Here is a 19,328-nt window from a genome sequence, read left to right on the forward strand (position 1 = left end):
TGACTCCACTGTACACCCCATTACCTTCCTTGTGTCTGCCCACCCTAACTTACTTTCCTAACCAAGGTTAAACCCAGCTGTCTACTTTCACTGTGTTTCTACTACCTCAGCTGAATATTGCTAGAGAAAATCACAACTGGGCCTACTGATTTCATTTTAAAGTTCTAACCATCAACCTCAAATGGATACACAGTCCAACCATATTTCTGTAGTAATTAGTTCACTTTCTCATTTCAAAATGTCAACAAATACAACCTATTTCTGAATTCCAGACACATGTTCTATTTTCTTGGTATATCCACATGGATGTCTAATAGGCGTCCCAAACTTATCATGCTCATGATTGAATCCTGGATCCAGGGAAAACAGAGAGTATTAAAGCAGAGTATTGTATGTGTCAGTGCTCAGTTTATCACTGTGATAATTAATAATGTACTTGTGCAGGAGGAAATAGTTTTTCTAAGGAGATGGAGTATATTAAAGTATCTGAGGGCGAGTGGCTCAGCATTCGTGTTCTTTCTGCCCTCAGAAATTCACATGGCTCACTTCCTCACTCCTCCAGGCTTCTGCTCCCCTGTCAGCTGAGAAGCCTTTCCTGAGTGTCTAGGACAGTGGTCGGCAAACTGCGGCTCTTTGGCCCCTTGAGTGTGGCTCTTCCTAAGCCTTAGGAGTCCTCTAATTAAGTTAACAACAATGTACCTACCTATATAGTTTAAGTTTAAAACATTTAGCTCTCAAAAGAAATTTCAGTCGTTGTACTGTTGATATTTGGCTCTGTTTGCCGACCACTGCATAAGCAGTCCTTCCTGCTGCTGCTGCTGTTTATTCCTTTCCCGTGCTTATTCTTAGCACTTACCGCACCTGATGTTTTATACTGTTTATGTGTCTCCTCCCCATCTCCCGACCTGCCATTTAGGGACATGAGAGCAGACAGACTGTTGTCTGGGTTTTCTCCTTTGGTCCCAGTGTCCAGAGCAATAGTTTGCATATAGGTGCTCAATAATTGTTTAGTTGTTGGATTTCATGCCTTCCTCCTTTTCCCTCTGCCCTCTCTCTACCTCACCTCATGTGTCATTGAGAAAACAAGAAATTTGACAAGCACACCGTTATTTTTTCCTATTGTTTCCATTTCAATCAGAGAACACACTCTATGATTTCAGTTATTTTACGTGTGTTGAGACTTGTTTTCTGGCCAAGGATGTAGTCTGTCCTGATGAATGTTCCATGGGCACTTGAAACAAATGGACATTCTGCTATTGTTGGGTGAAATGTTCTAGTGTGTATATGAATTAGATCCTCTTGGTTATGCTGTTTAAATCTTTTATATCCTTGATGCTTTTCTGTCTAGTAAATCTGAGAGGTGGGTGTTGAATTCTACAATTGTAGATTTGCCTGTTTCTCCTTTCAGCTGAATTAGTTTTGCCTTACCTGTTTCAAGGCTCTGTTTGATATATACACATTTGGGATGGTATGTCTTGCTGGTGGATTGATTCTTTTATTATTATGTAATGTCCCTTTTTATCTCTGGTAATTTTCTTTGCTCAGAAGTCTACTTTCTTGGATATTAATAGAGCAACTTTTTCATCAAGTCTGTATTGATAATAATAAACGTTAACATTATTATATATAGCGATATGTAATATATGTCAAAATAATGTTCATTTTCTCTGAATTCCCTCCTGTAAAATAGAATAAGTATTTTTGCTCCTAAAAAAGGGCAACTTCTCTCCCTGTGATATGGTTTCCATCCATCCTGTTTACCCTCCTCAAGGACATCACTCCTGCAGATATTTCTGCTCCTGGGTCATTTCCCTCTGTTTCCTGCATCTTCAATCTTCTTTTCCACCAACCATTTCCGTCAGTATTCTAAAATAAAAAAAATAAAAAAAAAACACCTGCCTAGATCCTCCTCTGCCTCAACCTTCGCCATGCATAAATGAAAATGCTATACAAGAAATATGAATTTAGAAGACATTGGGGGTCAGGGGGAGCCTGTTTCTTGAAGAGACACACTGACTTCTGGTCTGGTCCACCTTTTATTTACTTGAATACACATTTGCCCTTTAGAAATGCATACAGGCATATCAAAGGTAAAGTTTGATAAACAGTAAAAGGATTATCAGGTTAGAGAATTGCCTCGAGCCACTATTATCTCAACACAATCTGCGCTTAGTGTCAGCCCTGCTAACGCCCAAATTTCATCGAGTTCCTTGGTGTACTTTAGTGACAGTATCTGCATGCAGTGGCTTCCGCACTCCTCCAGCTCCATTCCTGTACGCTTCAGCACATCAAAGTGTTTGTGCTTTCTGCCTGCACTTCCTTTTCTCCCATTCCCTCTTTAGCCACTGTCATCTACCTCTGTCTTCACAGTCCCCTAAAAGTGCTCTTGTCAAGGCCTTTCTGTTTCCAAATTCAGTGCTTGGCTTGTTGCCATGTCCTCCTCACACCAGACCTCTCACAGTTGATGGATAGCACCTTAAAACGTTTTCATCCCAGGGGCATCTAAGGATCTGCCTCTGTCAAATTTAGGGCTGAAGAAACACAGCAGAATGTGTGTTGGTGCAGGCAAGCTGTCAGGAGAGAGGAGCAGGCTGATCAATGCGCATCTAGTTCCTGCTCCTAAAGCTACCCTTTAGAAAAATCTCTCCTCTCCTGGGAAGAGAGAATGAGAGGATGGAATCCACCTAAGTGTTTCTCCAGCAGAGCTCCTCCTCGTACTAAGGGAAAGAATAGCCTTCACCAGCAATATACTCTTGCAATTTGGATTCTGTGCTTCACTGTCTCTTTCTAGGATCTTGCATATAGTGATTTTTCTGTCTAGATGAAATTTTAAAGCACAGTCTGCTATAACTTAATGAAATTTTAAGTATGCATTTAGTGGAATTTCTAATCTGTGGAATGTCATAAGTTTAAAATTTAGTCCTTAAAATTTCTGCTAGACATTAATGCTGCCTAAGTAGTCAGGTATATGTAGTAATTTTTGCTTGATTATTTATATATTTGTCTGTTTTCCTTTTCCTCTTATAGCATGATTGCTTTAAAATATTATAAAAGCAGCAGCCTTTTAGGGAATATATTTTTTTTTCAGGGAATATATTTAGAAACAGTGGAATTTAACCATATAGTATATGAGTAGCGGTTGTCTTTTACATATAATTTAGACAAAAGCATTATTGAAGAGCCAGGCCTAGTACTATGCCCCCAAAAATCATTTAATTTTCAAAGTGTCAGAGGAGCCTAATTTCACATGTGAAAAAGAATTCGTCCTCTAATTTATTTATTTTTTAAATGTATTGATTTGAGAGCGAGAAACATCAAATATTTTTGTTGTTCTACTTATTTATGCACTCATTGTTTGATTCTTGTGTGTGCCCTGACCAGGATCAAACCTGCAACCTTAGCATACTGGGGTGACGCTCTAACCAGCTGAGCTACCGGGCCAGGGCTAGTCCTCTAATTTAAAGGGTTACCATGATAAGGATCAGATTTGCATTGGTCACATGCATGTTAACATAGCTGCTGCTTTCCCTTTCTTTCTACGCATTCTAGCTCCTCTCTTACTTTCCCTCTGTTAAATAGTTCACATTTTTGCCTGACATAGATCCTCCTTATATCATTAGTAAAACTATTCAGAATTGTATTCCATTTGGTGTGTTTTTGTGTGTATGTTTTTTATATATTTTTATTGATTTCAGAGAGGAAGGGAGAGGGAGAGAGAGAAACATCAATGATGAGAGAGAATCATTGATCAGCTGCCTCCTGCACACCCCACAGTGGGGATCAAGCCTGCAACCTGGGCATGGGCCTGACAAAAAATTGAACCTTGACTTCCTGGTTCATAGGTCAATGCTCAACTCTGAGCCACGCAGGCGGGGCAGAATTTCATTAAATTTGTAGGTAGAAGTCCAGTCCTATTGTAGGGTGGACAGGGTTGGGAATATGTGGTTAGAGTGTCTGCTTCTGTAGGGAACTCTTATACTTGCTGAAGCCCTGTTGCTGGTATCCATCTTGCAAACAGTCTGAATCACAAAAGATCAGGGAAAATGAGCCTTTATGCAAATAAGTCTTAGATACACATGTTTGCCATCATGTCACTTACTTCTGGTTAATTCGATCTTTAAGCACTCCTTCCTGCTTTAGTGTAAGCATTTCCATACTAAGTATGTTTAGAAACATCTATATCAGGGGTCCTCAAACTTTTTAAACAGGGGGCCAGTTCACTGTCCCTCAGACCGTTGGGGGCCGAACTATAGTTTAAAAAAAAACTATGAACAAATTCCTATGCACACTGCACATGTCTTATTTTGAAGTAAAAACACAAAACGGAAACAAATACAATATTTGTATTTGCATGTGGCCCGCGGGCCGTAGTTTGAGGACCCCTGATCTATATGATATGTTCTGCTTAGCAAGCATTGAAGGTATATGATTGCCTCTAAAATGGACTTTGTTAGTGAGTATGAAGAACTTTGATAATAGCTGTAAGAATACTCATGAACTTTTGTTTAGTGGAAATTTGCACAAAGTATCCAAATATATGAAAATCTAAATAGTTCCCCCACTTCTACCTACCTGTTTACTTTTGATTTACCAGGCAGCTGAGTTTCTGCATTTTGGAATTGGTGACGAGCCAAGGTACAACCCTTCCCTTTTAAGCTTTTACATCTAGATCAGGAAGACAGGCTGGTAATGTGCTCTTAAGTATAGTAATGGCTTCATGGAGGGAGGTGGCCTTGAAGAATGTGTAGGATTTTTGTTTGTTCATTAGTCTAGGCCTTAGGGAATTTAATTGCGAGACCAGGGAAAGGACATTCCAGGAAGAAAGAAGGAAAGCATTGTGTTATTACTGCTCATTCTGTATGTACCTGAAAGAACTATGTGTTCAAATCTCTCATTCAGAATTAAAGGTATCTCTCACACAAGTTAGAATTGACCATCCCTTTTTGATGCCTTCACACACCCCCATGTGCGTATCTGTTCTAGCACCTACCATACTTTATTGTACTTTTTTAACGTTTTGACTCTCCACATTAAATTCTTTTTTTTTTAAAGTTTATTTGTTTGTTTTTTGTTTGTTTTAATATATATATATTTTATTGATGTTTTACAGAGAGGAAGGAAGAGAGATAGAGAGTTAGAAACATCGACCAGTTGCCTCCTGCACACTTCCTACTGGAGATGTGCCGCAACCAAGGTACATGCCCTTGACCGGAATCGAACCCAGGACCTTTCAGTCTGCAGGCTGACACTCTATCCACTGAGCCAAACCAGTTACGGCCCCATTAAATTCTTTGAGGACAGGAACTCTGTCTGCTACCTCTCTGTGTCCCAGCACCTCAGTTCCTAGAACACATTTGCCTTCCTGAAACGTGTCCCAGTGAATTTCTGTGTAACTGAGGACGGTCCCTTTGCAGATGGCATGCTTGCTCAAAGTGTTGCTGCTTCAGTTGAAAACATTTGAGTCTGCTAGGTGTTAGAGCAGTGATGGCAAACCTATGACACGCGTGTCAGAGGTGACACGCGAACTCTTTTTTTGGTTGATTTTTCTTTGTTAAATGACATTTAAATATATAAAATAAATACCAAAAATATAAGTCTTTGTTTTACTATGATTGCAAATATCAAAAAATTTCTATATGTGACACGGCACCAGAGTTAAGTTAGGGTTTTTCAAAATGCTGACACGCCGAGCGCAAAAGGTTAGCCATCACTGAGTTAGAGGGAGTACTAAGGGAGATGGTTGAGAGGCCGAATAATGGCCTTGATAGGACCTCAGGTTCATTTCAGCTTCAGTTAGTAGGTCCGAGACTATTTTGTCTCTGTCCTCAGATTTGGTCAGACTTGATAATAATTGATTGACTCTGAGGCTATGTAGCACAGAAGGAGAACTCCAGGCTTTTAGAGCCAAGAGATCTCAGTTAAATCCTGGCTGCGTTGTCTGCTAGTTTTCTCATCTGAAAAACAGAATGATAATAAATAGAGTGAATGTGACAATTAAAAGATAGAATGTGTATAAATTATGTACTGCTGATTTGACAGTAAGCACAAATAGTAGCCATTGTTAGATAATTATTATGATAATAAAACCTAGGACAGTGGTTCTCAACCTTCTGGCCCTTTAAATACAGTTCCTCATGTTGTGACCCAACCATAAAATTATTTTCGTTGCTACTTCATAACTGTAATGTTGCTACTGTTATGAATCGTAATGTAAATATCTGATATACAGGATGGTCTTAGGCGACCCCTGTGAAAGGGTCGTTTGACCGCCAAAGGGGTCACGACTCACAGGTTGAGAACCGCTGACCTAGGAGTTACTGATTTACAAACCTAATGCCAAACCTATTACTTCACAATATTTATAAAACCGACAAATAGATGAAGATGATTGTGTCCACAATAATTTGACCTCATAAAGGTTGCTTAGAGCAGCAGTTGCCAACCGGTGGTCCGTGGACTGCTGGTGGTCTGTGAGGTCCAAAAGGTTGGCAACCGCTGGCTTAGAGAATCAAGAGGAATAGTTGAATGTATTAATGCTACCATCACTAAGCTCTGATCGCCTGATGTGTTCATCTTCCCAAAAGGATTAACTGTCATGTCAGGCAGAACTTATTTGGGTTCCCTTTAACTTGATGCTTAACAAACTCCAGATTGACTAATTGCTTCTTTTTACTTATTCCTCAAGTCTGGACAGCATCATTAATTTTAATTTCTATAACATTCAGGTTTATTTCAGATTTTTAGGGTACTTTTCTGCTTATATAAGGTGTCCCCAAAACATGTATATACACTTTAACAGCTGCTAGCTCAATTGATGTTTCTTTTTTTTTTTTTAGCCAGGCTAAGCTTTGAACAAAGGAAATTCTTCCTAAAATGCTACTGGAAGTTTGAAAATGCGGTTGAAGTACAAACACTGCCTTTATAATTACTCAAAATGTGTATACATTTTTGAGAGGACACCCTGTCCCAAAAAATGTATACACACTTTAATAGCTGATAACTCACTTAATTTTTTACTCTTTTACACGTTTAGCAGATTTGAAATAATGGGTGAAGCCAGACTAAGCTTTGAACAAAGAAAATTCATCCACTAGACTTTTTCATGGAGATAAATAAAAGATAACGTTTACGGTACAAAACCGGGAACAGTTGACGAATTGAGGGGGCACAAGTACTGAACTGTGTTTGTGATTCCATTGCTTTGTGTTATCAGCAGTGCCTGGACCAGAATGGTCATCAGTTTGAAAACAGGCATTGACAAAAATGTTATTCATTTGTGTGGATTCTTTAAAATTTTGAAAATGAACCGTATGTTCAGAAACACGGACTTTATAGTCATTCAAGGCGTGTAAACTTTTGGGGGATACACTATATTTGGAAGACATCTTGCTAATATTATCCCTTATTTGTAAGGGTAAATCTGTTTCCAAGTTCTGGGAATTACTTTCACTCCCTCTGTACTCTCTGCTTTTGGCATTATAAAACATTTTTTTGAATATTTTCAAAGGATGGGAAGTTCCCATCCTTTGAAAATAAATTTGGCCTTAGCCAGTTTGGCTCAGTGGATAGAGTGTCAGCCTGCTGACTAAAGGGTCTCGGGTTTGATTCTGGCCAAGGGCACACGCCCAGCTTGCCAGCTCGATCCTCAGTAGGGGGCGTGCAGGAGATAGCCCATCAACGATCCTCAACATTGATGTTTCTATTTCTCCCTCTCCCTTCCTCTCTGAAATGAATAAAAATATATTTAAAAAATAAAAAATAAATTTGATTTTTAGATAACAGTGGAAAGTCATGCAAATTGCCTAAATCAGATATTTTGGTAAGAGGGGTAATTAATACCATCTTTGTCCAAAAAAGTCATGTCAATAAAATAATACTTTCTTAAATATTATCTTACTCAGAACTCTCGGATGGTAGGGTTCTAAAATATTTTGAGCAGTTATAGTAAGAGTAAACAATTGGAGGGACTTCCCAAGTTAATCATTCTGATGAGGATATTAGTCATTTGTATACATGCCTTTAAAAACATTTTATAGTTGGTTCTCATTTCTTCTGTATCGTCGATTACTATATGTTGTGTGGTTAAAGTATATTGAAAGTGTCTGGCTTCTCACAGGTATACAGTTGGAAAAAGAAAGAGTATTTTAAGATCTTTTCAGCTCATTATGGATATTCTTCTTTGATACTATATCAAAACTCAACAAATAGTAGTTTTCCTAAAAAATTCATTGCAATGTAGAACATAAAATTATATCAGTGAATTTTTCAGACATTAAAACCCCTTGATTTGTCTTGCACTTGGAGTGAATCTTTTACCTAGGAATGTTTGTTTTTATTTGTTGTTTTTGTGTGTGTTTTTTTATTTTTATAAAAAAAAATTTTTTTAAATATATATTTTATTGATTTTTTACAGAGAAGAAGGGAGAGGGACAGAGAGTCAGAAACATCAATGAGAGAGGTCGATCAGCTGCCTCCTGCACGCCCCCCACTCTGGATGTGCCCGCAACCAAGGCACATGCCCCTGACCGTAATCGAACCTGGGACCCTTCGGTCCGCAGGCCGATGCTCTATCCCAGGGGTGGGCAAACTTTTTGACTCGAGGGCCACAATGGGTTCTTAAACTGGACTGGAGGGCCTGAACAAAAGCATGGATGGAGTATTTGTGTGAACTAATATAAATTCAAAGTAAACATCATTTCATAAAAGGGTACAGTCTTTTTTTTTTTAGTTTTATTCATTTCAAACGGGCCGGATCCAGTCCGCGGGCCGTAGTTTGCCCACGGCTGCTCTATCCACTGAGCCAAACCGGTTCGGCTGTTGTTGTTTTTAAAATATATTTTTATTGATTTCATAGAGGAAAGGAGGGAAAAAAAGATAAACAATGATGAGAAAGAATCATTGATCGGCTGCTTCCTGCATGCCCCCTACTAAAAATGAAGCCCGCAACCTGGGTATGTGTCCTTGACTGGAATCGAACCCTGGACCCTTCAGTCCACAGGCCAAGGCTCTATCCACAGAGCCAAACTGGCTAGAGCAGTGGCCGGCAAACTGCGGCTCGTGAGCCACATGCGACTCTTTGGCCCCTTGAGTGTGGCTCTTCCACAAAATACCACGTGTGGCGCGCACGTACAGTGCAATTGAAACTTTGTGGCCCATGCGCAGAGGTTGGTATTTTGTGGAAGAGCCACACTCAAGGGGCCAAAGAGCCTCATGTGGCTTGCGAGCTGCAGTTTGCCGACCCCTGGGCTAGGGCATACCCAGGAATGTTTTAACATCATGCATTGGTCATTTGGAAATACTGAGTTATGCAGATCTTCCAGGTGTTAACACATTTCCTTAAGTAATTATCCTGAAAAGTCACATTCATTAAACTCACCAGTGAGTTCACCAAAAGGGATCTTAAGTATTGGGAAGCTGTCAAGCTCACAGTGGTGGATGAAAATTTTACAAAGTTCAAGTAATAAAATAGTATTCCAGGGAAAAATTCTCTAACTCAAATAATCATACAATTGCTTTTCCGAGAGGAAACCATTATATTTGTGTTTGGAGCAGAAGTACTTTATCTGTGACATTGGGGAAGTCCCCAAAACTGCCTTCACTTTGGACACCAACTGCAGAATTCAGGGCCCCAAGATTATGTTACTCATAACACTAATTGCAAGTTCAGGGGTCCCCAAGACCACCTTCATGTTTAAGAATTCATTAGACAGACTCGCAGAATTGCCTGCTCCCTGTTCGTGGCTATGGTTTATTCCAGTGAGAGGGATCAGATTGAAATCAGCCAAGGGAAGAGATGTAATTGATAAAGTCCAGAAGAATTCCAAACGCAGACCTGCTTGTCTTCTCCCAGTGGAGTCGCAGGCAGTGCTAACTTCTCCCAGCAGCAGTATGTGACAGTATGCCAGCCAGGGAAGACCACCTGAACCTCGGTGTCCAGGGTCATAATGAGGCTCTGTCCTGTGGACATAGTCAGCTGCCCAAACAGCTGCCCTCTGTCTCCAGCTCCTCAGACACCAGAGCTGAGAGCAGAATTTGAGCTGACCCAGAGCCCCCAGCACATTGTTCTACCATCCGGTGTGGCTCAAGGGCCCCAGGTACACGCTGACCGGATATTCTAAGAGGCTTAGAGATGATTTCCAGGAGCCTGGGGCAAAGGCCAAACCTCTTTGGTCTAGGACAGCCGTGGGCAAACTATGGCCCGAGGGCCAGCCCGTTTGAAATGAATAAAACTAAAAAAAAAAAAAAAAAAGACCGTACCCTGTTATGTAATGATGTTTACTTTGAATTTATATTAGTTCACACAAACACTCCATCCATGCTTTTGTTCCGGCCTCCGGTCCAGTTTAAGAACCCATTGTGGCCCTCGAGTCAGAAAGTTTCCCCACCCCTGGGCTAGGACTAGGTAAATTCTTTACTACTATGTTCCCTGTCATCACAAAGAATATTTTTATTTTATTTATTTTAAAATATATTTTTATTGATTTCAGAGAGGAAGGGAGAGAGAGAGGGAGAGAGAGAACTATCAATGATGAGAGAATCATTAATCGGCTGCCTCCTGCACGTCCCACACTGGGGATTGAGCCGCAACCTGGGCATGAGCCCTGACCAGGAATCGAACCGCGACCTCCTGGTTCATAGGTAGACACTCAACCACTGAGCCATGCTGGCTGGGTTTTATTGATTTTTTTAGAGGAAGGGAGAGGGGGAAAAGAGACACACCCCCTACTGGGGATGTGCCTGCAACCAAGGTACATGCCCTTGACCGGAATCGAACCTGGGACCCTTGAGTCCGCAGGCTGACGCTCTATCCAGTGAGCTAAACCGGCCAGGGCAAGGCAGCACTCTTAACACATTGAATCCTCAACAACTTTGTGAGGGAGATATACTGTTCGTTACCCTCACTTTATGATGAGAAACCTCAGGCCCAGGGAAGTGACATAGCAAGTCTGCTTCTGGAGTCCTGACTGTCTACTCTGCATCGTCCAGATTGCTTCTCATTGTGTAGCTGAGACCCCTTGCTTTGTGTACAAGCCAAGGAGCAGGCTCCTGAGCATGGCATCTGAGACCTTCTGGGATCTGACCTCTGCTCTTTGGAACTTCATTATCTCCTGTCTGTTTTGTGCTACAAGCTGTAGCAATTCAAATGTGCTTATGGTTGACCGACACACAGCGCTGCTTATAACCTCTGCGCTTTGGCCACCTCTGCCCCACATACCTCACTAAATCAGGTACGAGCCCCCAAGGAAGTTTTCTCCACCTTTCTCCTTTGTCCAGTTCCCCCCACTAGAAAAGGAGTTGACAGACAGATTAAACACCGGTACCTGTGTAACAGGTAAATAAGCATCGTGAGAAAGGTAATTATAATGCATAAGGAGGGTGAATACATTGCATTTAGCAGTTCAGTCTATATCCCAGACTATACTATCAGCTCCTTTGAGGGCAGGAACCCATACCATCCGTACCGAGTATATAAACAAAAAATGAAATATTTTCTGAACAAGTGAACACAACTTTTCTTTTAAATTATATACTTCAGAATTCTCTCTACACCCTTAAAATTATGGAAAGCCTTTTTTATAGTCTTTTGGAAAATTACATAAATGCAGATCTTCAAGATTTTACATTTTTAGGTAACGATTTTTCCTTCTCTCTTTTTTTTTTTCCGTTTGAAGCTCCTTGCCCGGCTTGAAGGAAGACGGTCCTTGAAAGAAATAGAACCCTGTCTGTTTGTCGATGAAGATGAACCTGTGCATGGTAAAAACACAACTTCAAAATGTCGTGTCACAAATTAAGTTTTGTAAACGAAAGTATTTTTTTCATATATATTCATGTACTCCTAGCAAGAGACTCTGTAGGTTCAACTGTAAAATTAAAATGACACAGATCATGACAGAATTTTTTTTAAAAAAGCTCACCTGAGGATATTTTTTACATTGCTTTTTTTTTTAATTTTCCAAACTTTTTGAATGTTGTTTATTTTATTTTATTTTATTTTTTAAAATCTTTATTGTTGAGCCTGGTCATTGTGGCCCATGAACTAGGACAGGACAGGGGTGGGCAAACTTTTTGACTCGAGGGCCACAATGGGTTCTTAAACTGGACCGGAGGGCCGGAACAAAAGCATGGATGGAGTGTTTGTGTGAACTAATATAAATTCAAAGTAAACATCATTACATAAAAGGGTACGGTCTTTTTTTTTTTTTTTAGTTTTATTCATTTCAAACGGGCCGGATCCGGCCGCGGGCCGTAGTTTGCCCACGGCTGAACTAGGAGGTCATGGTTCGATTACCAGTCAGGGCACATGCCTGACTTGTGGGCTCCATCCCCAGTGCATCTCTCTTATTCATGTTTCTATCTTGCTATCCCTCTCCCTTCCTTTCTCTAAAATCAATAACAAAATATTTTTAAATCGTTATTGAGAGTATTACAGATATCCCTTTCCTTTTTCCCCCTCCACCCAGATCCCAGGTCTTCACCATCCTATTGTCTGTGTCCATGGGTAATGCATGTATGCATATAAGTTCTTTGGTTAATCTCTTCCTGCCTCCATCCCCTCTTCCCTCTGAGATTTGTCAGTCTGTTCCATGTTTCCATGCCTCTGGTTCTATTTTATTCATCAGTTTATTTTGTTCATTAGATTTCTTGTTAATTTATTTTGATTTTTAAGTTCAATTGTTGATAGATATGTATTTATTGCCATTTTATTGTTCATATTTTTCTTCTTCAAGAAGACCCTTTAACATTTCATGTAATACTGGTTTGGTGGTGATGAACTCTTAGCTTTTTCTTGTCTGTGAAGCTCTTTTTTTTTTTAATATGTTTTTGTTGTTTTTTAATTAATTAATTTATTTTTTAAATTTTGTTTTATTGCTTAAAGTATTACAAAGAGTATTACATATGTCCCCCTCCCCCCTTGACCTTCCCTCATTTTTGTTGTTTTTTTAATTTCAGAGGAAGGGAGAGGGAGAGAGGGAATTATTGTTTAGCTGCCTCCTGACCCCCTACTAGGGACTGAGCCTGCAACCTGGACAATGTGCTCTGACCGGGAATTGAACCATGACCTCCGGGTTCATAGGTCAACATTCAACCACTGAGCGACACCAGCTGGGCTGTGAAGCTCTTTATCTGACCTTCAGTTTTAAATGATAGCTTTTATGGGTAGAGTAATCTTGGTTGTAGGTCCTTGTTTTTCATCACTTTGAATATTTCTTGCCCTTCTGGCCTGCAAAGTTTCTGTTGAGAAATCAGCTGACAGTCCTTTGGATACTCCCCTGAAGATAACTGCTTTTCTCTTGCTGCTTTTAAGATTCTCTCTTTGTCTTTAACCTTTGGCATTTTAATTATGATATGTCTATTTTTTTAATCCTCACCCAAGGATATTTTTCCATTGATTTTTAGAGAGAATAGAATAAAGAGTGAAAGACAGAGAGAAATATCGATGTGAGAGAAACACACCGATTGGTTGCCTCTCGCACATGCCCTGACAAGGGCCCGGGCTGGGGAGGAGCCTGCAACAGAGGTATGTGCCCTTGACCGGAATCGAACCCAGGACCTTCAGTCTGCAGGCCGAGGCAAACCGGCAAGGACTTAATTATGATGTGTCTTGATGTGGGCCTCTTTGGGTTCCTCTTGTTTGGGACTCTCTGCGCTTCCTGGACTTGTATGTCTGTTTCTTTTACTAGGGAGGGTAAGTTTTCTGTTACTATTTTTTAAATAGGTTTTTAATTTCTTGCTTCCTCTCTTCTCCTTCCAACACTACCATGATGCAAATGTTAATATGCTTAAAGTTATCCCAGAGGATAACTTTGCACTATCTTCATATTTTTTGGTTCTTTTTTCTTTTTGCTCTTCTGATTGGGTGTTTTTTGCTTCCTCATATTCCAATTCGCTGATTTGATTCTCAGCATCCTCTGCTCTACTGTTGATTCCCTATAAATTATTCTTCATTTCAGTTAGTGAATTCTTCATTTCTGACTGATCTTTTTTTATGTTGTTGATGTTCTCACTAAGTTCCTTGAAGTTCTCATTAAGTTCTATGAGCATCCTTATAACCATTGTTTTGAACTCCATCTGGTAGTTTGCTTACTTCCATCTTATTTATTTCTTTTTTCTGGAGATTTCTTCTGTTCTTTCATTTCTGACATGTTTATTTGTTTCTGCATTTTGTCTGCTTCCCTGTGTTTGTTTCTATGTATTAGGTAGAGCTGCTATGTCTCCTGGAATTGGTAGAGTGGCCTGTATAGTTAGTGTCCTATAGAGCCCAGTAGCCCAGCCTCCCCAGTCACCTGAGCTGGGCACTCTAGGTGCATCCCTGTGTGCACTGTCCTGTTGTATTTGAGCCTTGATTGCTGTTGGCGTCACTGGGAGGAATTGACCCCCAGGCCAATTGGCTGTGAGAAACAGCTGCAACTACAGAGAGAGAGAGAGCTGCTGTGTGGGAGACACACTATGGAGCAGGACTTGCTTCAGTGGGTTTTGGTGCTCACTGAGTCTGCCCCTTGAGTGTTTTGCTACTGGATGTGGTGAGGTTGTAATCTGACATAGTCTGAAGCTGATCACTGGTGCACTGGCTCTGGGAGGTATATAGCCAGCTCTTGCCTGGGGCTACCTGGCATGAGTTACAGAGCAATCTTTAGATGGCTGCTACTTGTGTTGGGCTTGGAGATGCCCAGGAGAAGGCAGGCTGCTGCTAGTACAGGGCCTAGGGCTGCTTATCCAGAGGTATGGGGCATGCTGAGGTCAGGTGCTGCTTGTTTGGGAGATTTAGGAGTCTGAAGCCTGAGCTAGGACAGGCTATTCATATGGAAAAGTCATTGCAGATAGCTTGGGTGAGGCTGCAAATTAGATGGGGTGTGGTCTCTGGGAATCAGCTACAGGTTGATGGAGACTCAGTTATGGTGACTGTTGGTTGGCTTTGTGCCAGAGAGGTCTCAGCAAAGGAACAATGGTCTCTGCCAGCACTGTTGTCTGGTAGAAAGCTGTCCCCCAGTTCTTAACCTGATGCCAGAGAAGTTAATTCCTCCCTGTATGTCCCTGGATCCTTTCAAGCTGCTGTCCTAGTGCTGGAGCTCTGGGAGTGAGTCTGAGTAAGTCCGTGCTGTGTGTCGGCCCTTTGAGAGAGAGAAACATCGATGTGAGAGAGGCACGTCGATTTGTTGCCTTCCACACGAGCCCTGACCAGGGCCAGGAGAACGAGCCTGCAACCCAGGTACGTGCCCTTGACCAGGAATCAAACCCGCAACCCTTCAGTGCACGGGCCAGTCCTCTAACCACACTGAAGCCTGCCTTATCTACATTAGATGAAATAAAGTTGGGCTTATCTGCGGTAAATCTTCAGAATAAACTGAGCTCTTTTACTCCAACACACAAATTTGTGGGAATTGTGTGTTTTTTATTCTTTAGAAGTTTGAGAATCACAGGAAAGACTCAGGTATCCCGTTGTTCTGTTAATATTTCTACAGTTGGGAAAATATATACCTACTTGTTCCATTAGCACTGCTACCCTAGGGAAAACTTAAAAAGAAGGTAGTGTGCTTAGGTTGTTGGTTTTTTTAATGTACGGTAACAGTTTTATAGCGATGCAGTTCACCCATTTAAGTGTACAATTCAGTGATTTTTAGTATTCACACAGTTATGCAACCATCCCCACATTTTATTTTAGAACATTTTCATTACCCCAAGGAAACTCAAGCCTATTAGTAGTTACTCCCCATTTCTTCCCACATCCCTCAACCCTAGGCAACTGCTAATCTACTTTCTGACTCTATCAGTTTGTCTTTTCTTGACATTTTATATAATTAGAGCCATATATTATATGGTTTTCTGTGACAAGTTTCTTTTACTTTGCATAATCTTTTCAAGGTTCATCATACTGTAGCATGCATTAGTAGTTGACTCCTTTTTATTGTTGAACTAGAGACCCAGTGCACAAATTCATGCACAGGTGGGGTCTGGCCGGCTTGGCCGGGCCCAGTCAGGGCAGATTGGGGCTGGGTCTGTTGGGAGGAGGAGATGGCAAGAGGTTGGCCGGGCCAGCAGGGAAGGGGCTGCAGTTGATTGGGGGTGCTAATTGGGAGCCAGTGGTCTGGGGGAGGAGCCATGGGTGGTTGGCCCGCCGGCCCCGCACTCAGTTGGGGTGGGGGGGCAATCAGGGGCGGGGCTGGCCAGGGGGCGGGGCTGTAGGCTGATCAGGGTGGTGGGGGCCCATAGGGGGCATGAACAGCCGGGGGGAGGGGCTGCAGGAGGTTGGCCAGCCAGCCGTGCCCCCTATTAGGGTGGGGGGTGCAATCAGGGGCAGGTCGGCCAGGGGAAGGGGCTGTGAGCCTATCGTGGTGGGGCGGGCTGATCAGGGGCGGGACTGGGGGGAAAGGGAGGAGGCGTTTGGCCGGCCCCACTCTTGATCGGAGTGGGAGAGTCCAATCAGGGGCAGGCCGGCAGGGGGTTGGCTGGCCGGCCCCGCCCCCTGATCGGGCCGGTTCGCTGGCCACAGTGGGCATCATAGCGACTGGTCGTTAGGTCGTTATGGCCATTATGGTAGCTAGCTTCTTATATATATAGATAATATTCCATTGTATGGGTATACTACATTTTGTTTATCCATTCATCGGTTGATGTCATTTGGGTTGTTTCTACTTTTTGGCTGTTACAAATAATGCTATGATTATTTTTGTACAAGTGTTTCTTTGGATATATGTTTTCATTTCTCTAGGGTAATGCCTATGAAAGGGGCTGCTAGGTTGTATGATAACTTTGTGTTGAACCTTTTATGCAACCACCAGACTGTTTTTTTCACAGCTGCACAGTTTACTTGCCACCAAGAGTGAAATGTTTGAAATGGCCGGCCCCACATCCTGCAAATAAATGTTTTTGTCTGGCTATTTGATTATAGCCTTTCTAGTGAATATGCAGTGATATCTTATATTGTGGTTTTTATTATATTTCCCTGATGGCTAGTGATGTTAAGCATCTTGGTATATGCTTATTGACAACTTATATATGTCAAATCTTTGCCCATTTAAAAGATTGGATTGTCTTTTTATTAGTGAACTAGAGGCTCAATGCACAAAATTCATGCAAGGGGCTTGGCCCCCACCGTGGCTTCCTCTGCCTCAGCCCCTGCTCACCACGGCTTCGTCCGGAAGGTCGTTCAGAAGGACATCCGGTCTAATTAGCATATTACACTTTTATTATTATAGATTGTAAGAGTCCTTTAAGTCTCTTATCAAATATATGATTTGCAAGTATTTTTCTTAACCATTTTGTGGGTTGTCTTTTCACTATCTTGATGGTGTCCATTGAAGCACAGAGTTATTAATTTTGATGAAGTCCAACTTATCTGGGTTTTTTGTGTGTTCTTGCTTATGCTTTTGGTATAGTTAAAAAGCCATTGTCTAATTCAAGATCAAGAAGATTTACAGCCCGCCTGGCTTGGCTCAGTGGTTGAGCGTAGACCTATGAATCAGGAGGTCACGGTTTGATTCCCAGTCAGGGCATATTCCCAGGTTGCGGGCTTGATCCCCAGTGTAGGGCGTACAGGAGGCAGCCAGTCAATGATTCTTTCTCTCATCATTGATGTTTCTCTCTCTCCCTTTCCCTTCTTCTCTGAAATCAATAAAAATATTTTTTTTAAAAAAAGATTTATAGCTTTTCTTGTTATTGTTTCAATTTTCATTGTTTTCTGATTAGAGAACATTTGTGCTTTCCGTCTTTTTAAATTATTGAGATTTGTTTTATGGCCAAACAGGGTCTATCCTAGAGAATGTTCTATGTGCACTTGAGAAGATTGTGTATTCTGCTATAGTTGGGTCAAATGTTATATTGATGTCTCTTAATTCTAGTTGGTTTTTAGTGTTGTTCAAGTCTGTTTCTGTGCTGATCTTCTGACTAGTTGTTGTATTCATTATTGAAAGTGTGTATTGAAGTCTTCAACTATTATTGTTGAATTGTCTACTACTTTTAGTCTGTCACTTTTTGTGTCATGTTCTTTGGGGCTTCATGTATTGTTGGGCACAAATAGGTTTTTGTGATATAATTGATGGGTTGACTCATTTATCTTTATAAAATGTCTGTCTTCGTTACCTCACAACTATCAAAAAAACAGAAAATAAAAAGTGTAGGATGTGGAAAAATTGTAACCCTCTTTCACTGTTGATGGAATTGTAAAATGGTACAACCACCATGGAAAACAGTATGGAGGTTCCTTAAAAAAAATAAAACTAGCCCTAGCCGGTTTGGCTCAGTGGATAAAGCATCGGCCTGCAGACTGAGGGTCCCAGGTTCAATTCCTGTCAAGGGCACATGCCCAGGTTGTAGGCTCGATCCCCAGTATGGGGCATCCAGGAGGCAGCCCATCAGTGATTCTCTCTCATCATTGATGTTTCTAGCTCTCTCTCTCCCTCTTCCTTCCTCTTTGAAATCAATAAAAATATATTTAAAATAATAATAAAAATAAATAAATAGAATTAGAACTACCATATGGTCCAACAGTTCTGTTTCTGAGTACCTATCCAAAAGAATTTAAAGCAGGGTATTAAAGAGATATTTTCACACCCATGTTCATAGCAGCACTATTCACAGTAGCTAAGAAATTATAGCAATCCAAATGTTCAGTAGATGAATGGATAAATAAAATGTGGTACCTACATACAGTGGAATATAATTCCAGCCTTAAAAAGAAAGGAAATACTGTCACATGCTGCAACATGGATGAACCTTGAGGAGATGCTAAGTGAAATAAGCCAGTCACAAAAAGAAAAATACTTATATGATTCCACTTATATGAAGTATCTAAAGTTGTCAAATTTGTAGAAACAGAAAGTAGAATGGTGGTTACCAAGGTCTAGATCAGAGTGGGGAAAGGGGAATTGTTCAATTAATACAGATTTTCAGTTTTGTAAGATGAAAAAGTTCTGGAGATCTGTTTCACAATAATGTGAATGTACTTAATATTACTGAAGTGTGCAGTTAAAAATGGTTAAGATGGTAAATTTTATTATGTGTCTTTTATCACAGTACAAAACACATTCTTCTTTGTCTCTAATTATAGTTTTTATCTAAAAATACATTTTGTCTAATAACAGTATAGTCACTTCAGCTTTATGTTGGTTTTTGCTTATATACTACTAGAGGCCCAGTGCACTCGGGCACGGGGGATGGTTCCCTCAGCCCGGCCTGTGCCCTCTTGCAGTCTGGGACCACTCAGAGGATGTCCACCTGCTGGCTTAGGCCCGCTCCCTGGGGGATTGGGCCCAAGCTGGCAGTCAGACATCCCTCTGGCAGCCTGGCAGCCCTCGGGGGATGTCCACTTGCCAGCGGGGAGCAGGCCTAAG

At 41.1% G+C, this 19,328-nt stretch overlaps 1 protein-coding gene across 1 annotated transcript in view; it reads left to right on the forward strand.

The window, feature by feature from the left end:
• Positions 1-19,328, forward strand: part of XRCC2 (X-ray repair cross complementing 2) — a gene marked incomplete at both ends in the record, with an annotated part of 32,480 nt that overhangs the window by 4,134 nt on the left and 9,018 nt on the right. Inside the window, one exon of the mRNA XM_081101730.1 lies at positions 11,673-11,754. Coding sequence (XP_080957856.1) covers positions 11,673-11,754 — 82 coding nt within the window. The remainder of the gene's footprint in view (positions 1-11,672; positions 11,755-19,328) is intronic.

Source organism: Myotis nattereri (genome assembly GCF_964212035.1).
Source record: "Myotis nattereri genome assembly, chromosome: 11".
NCBI lineage: Eukaryota > Metazoa > Chordata > Mammalia > Chiroptera > Vespertilionidae > Myotis > Myotis nattereri.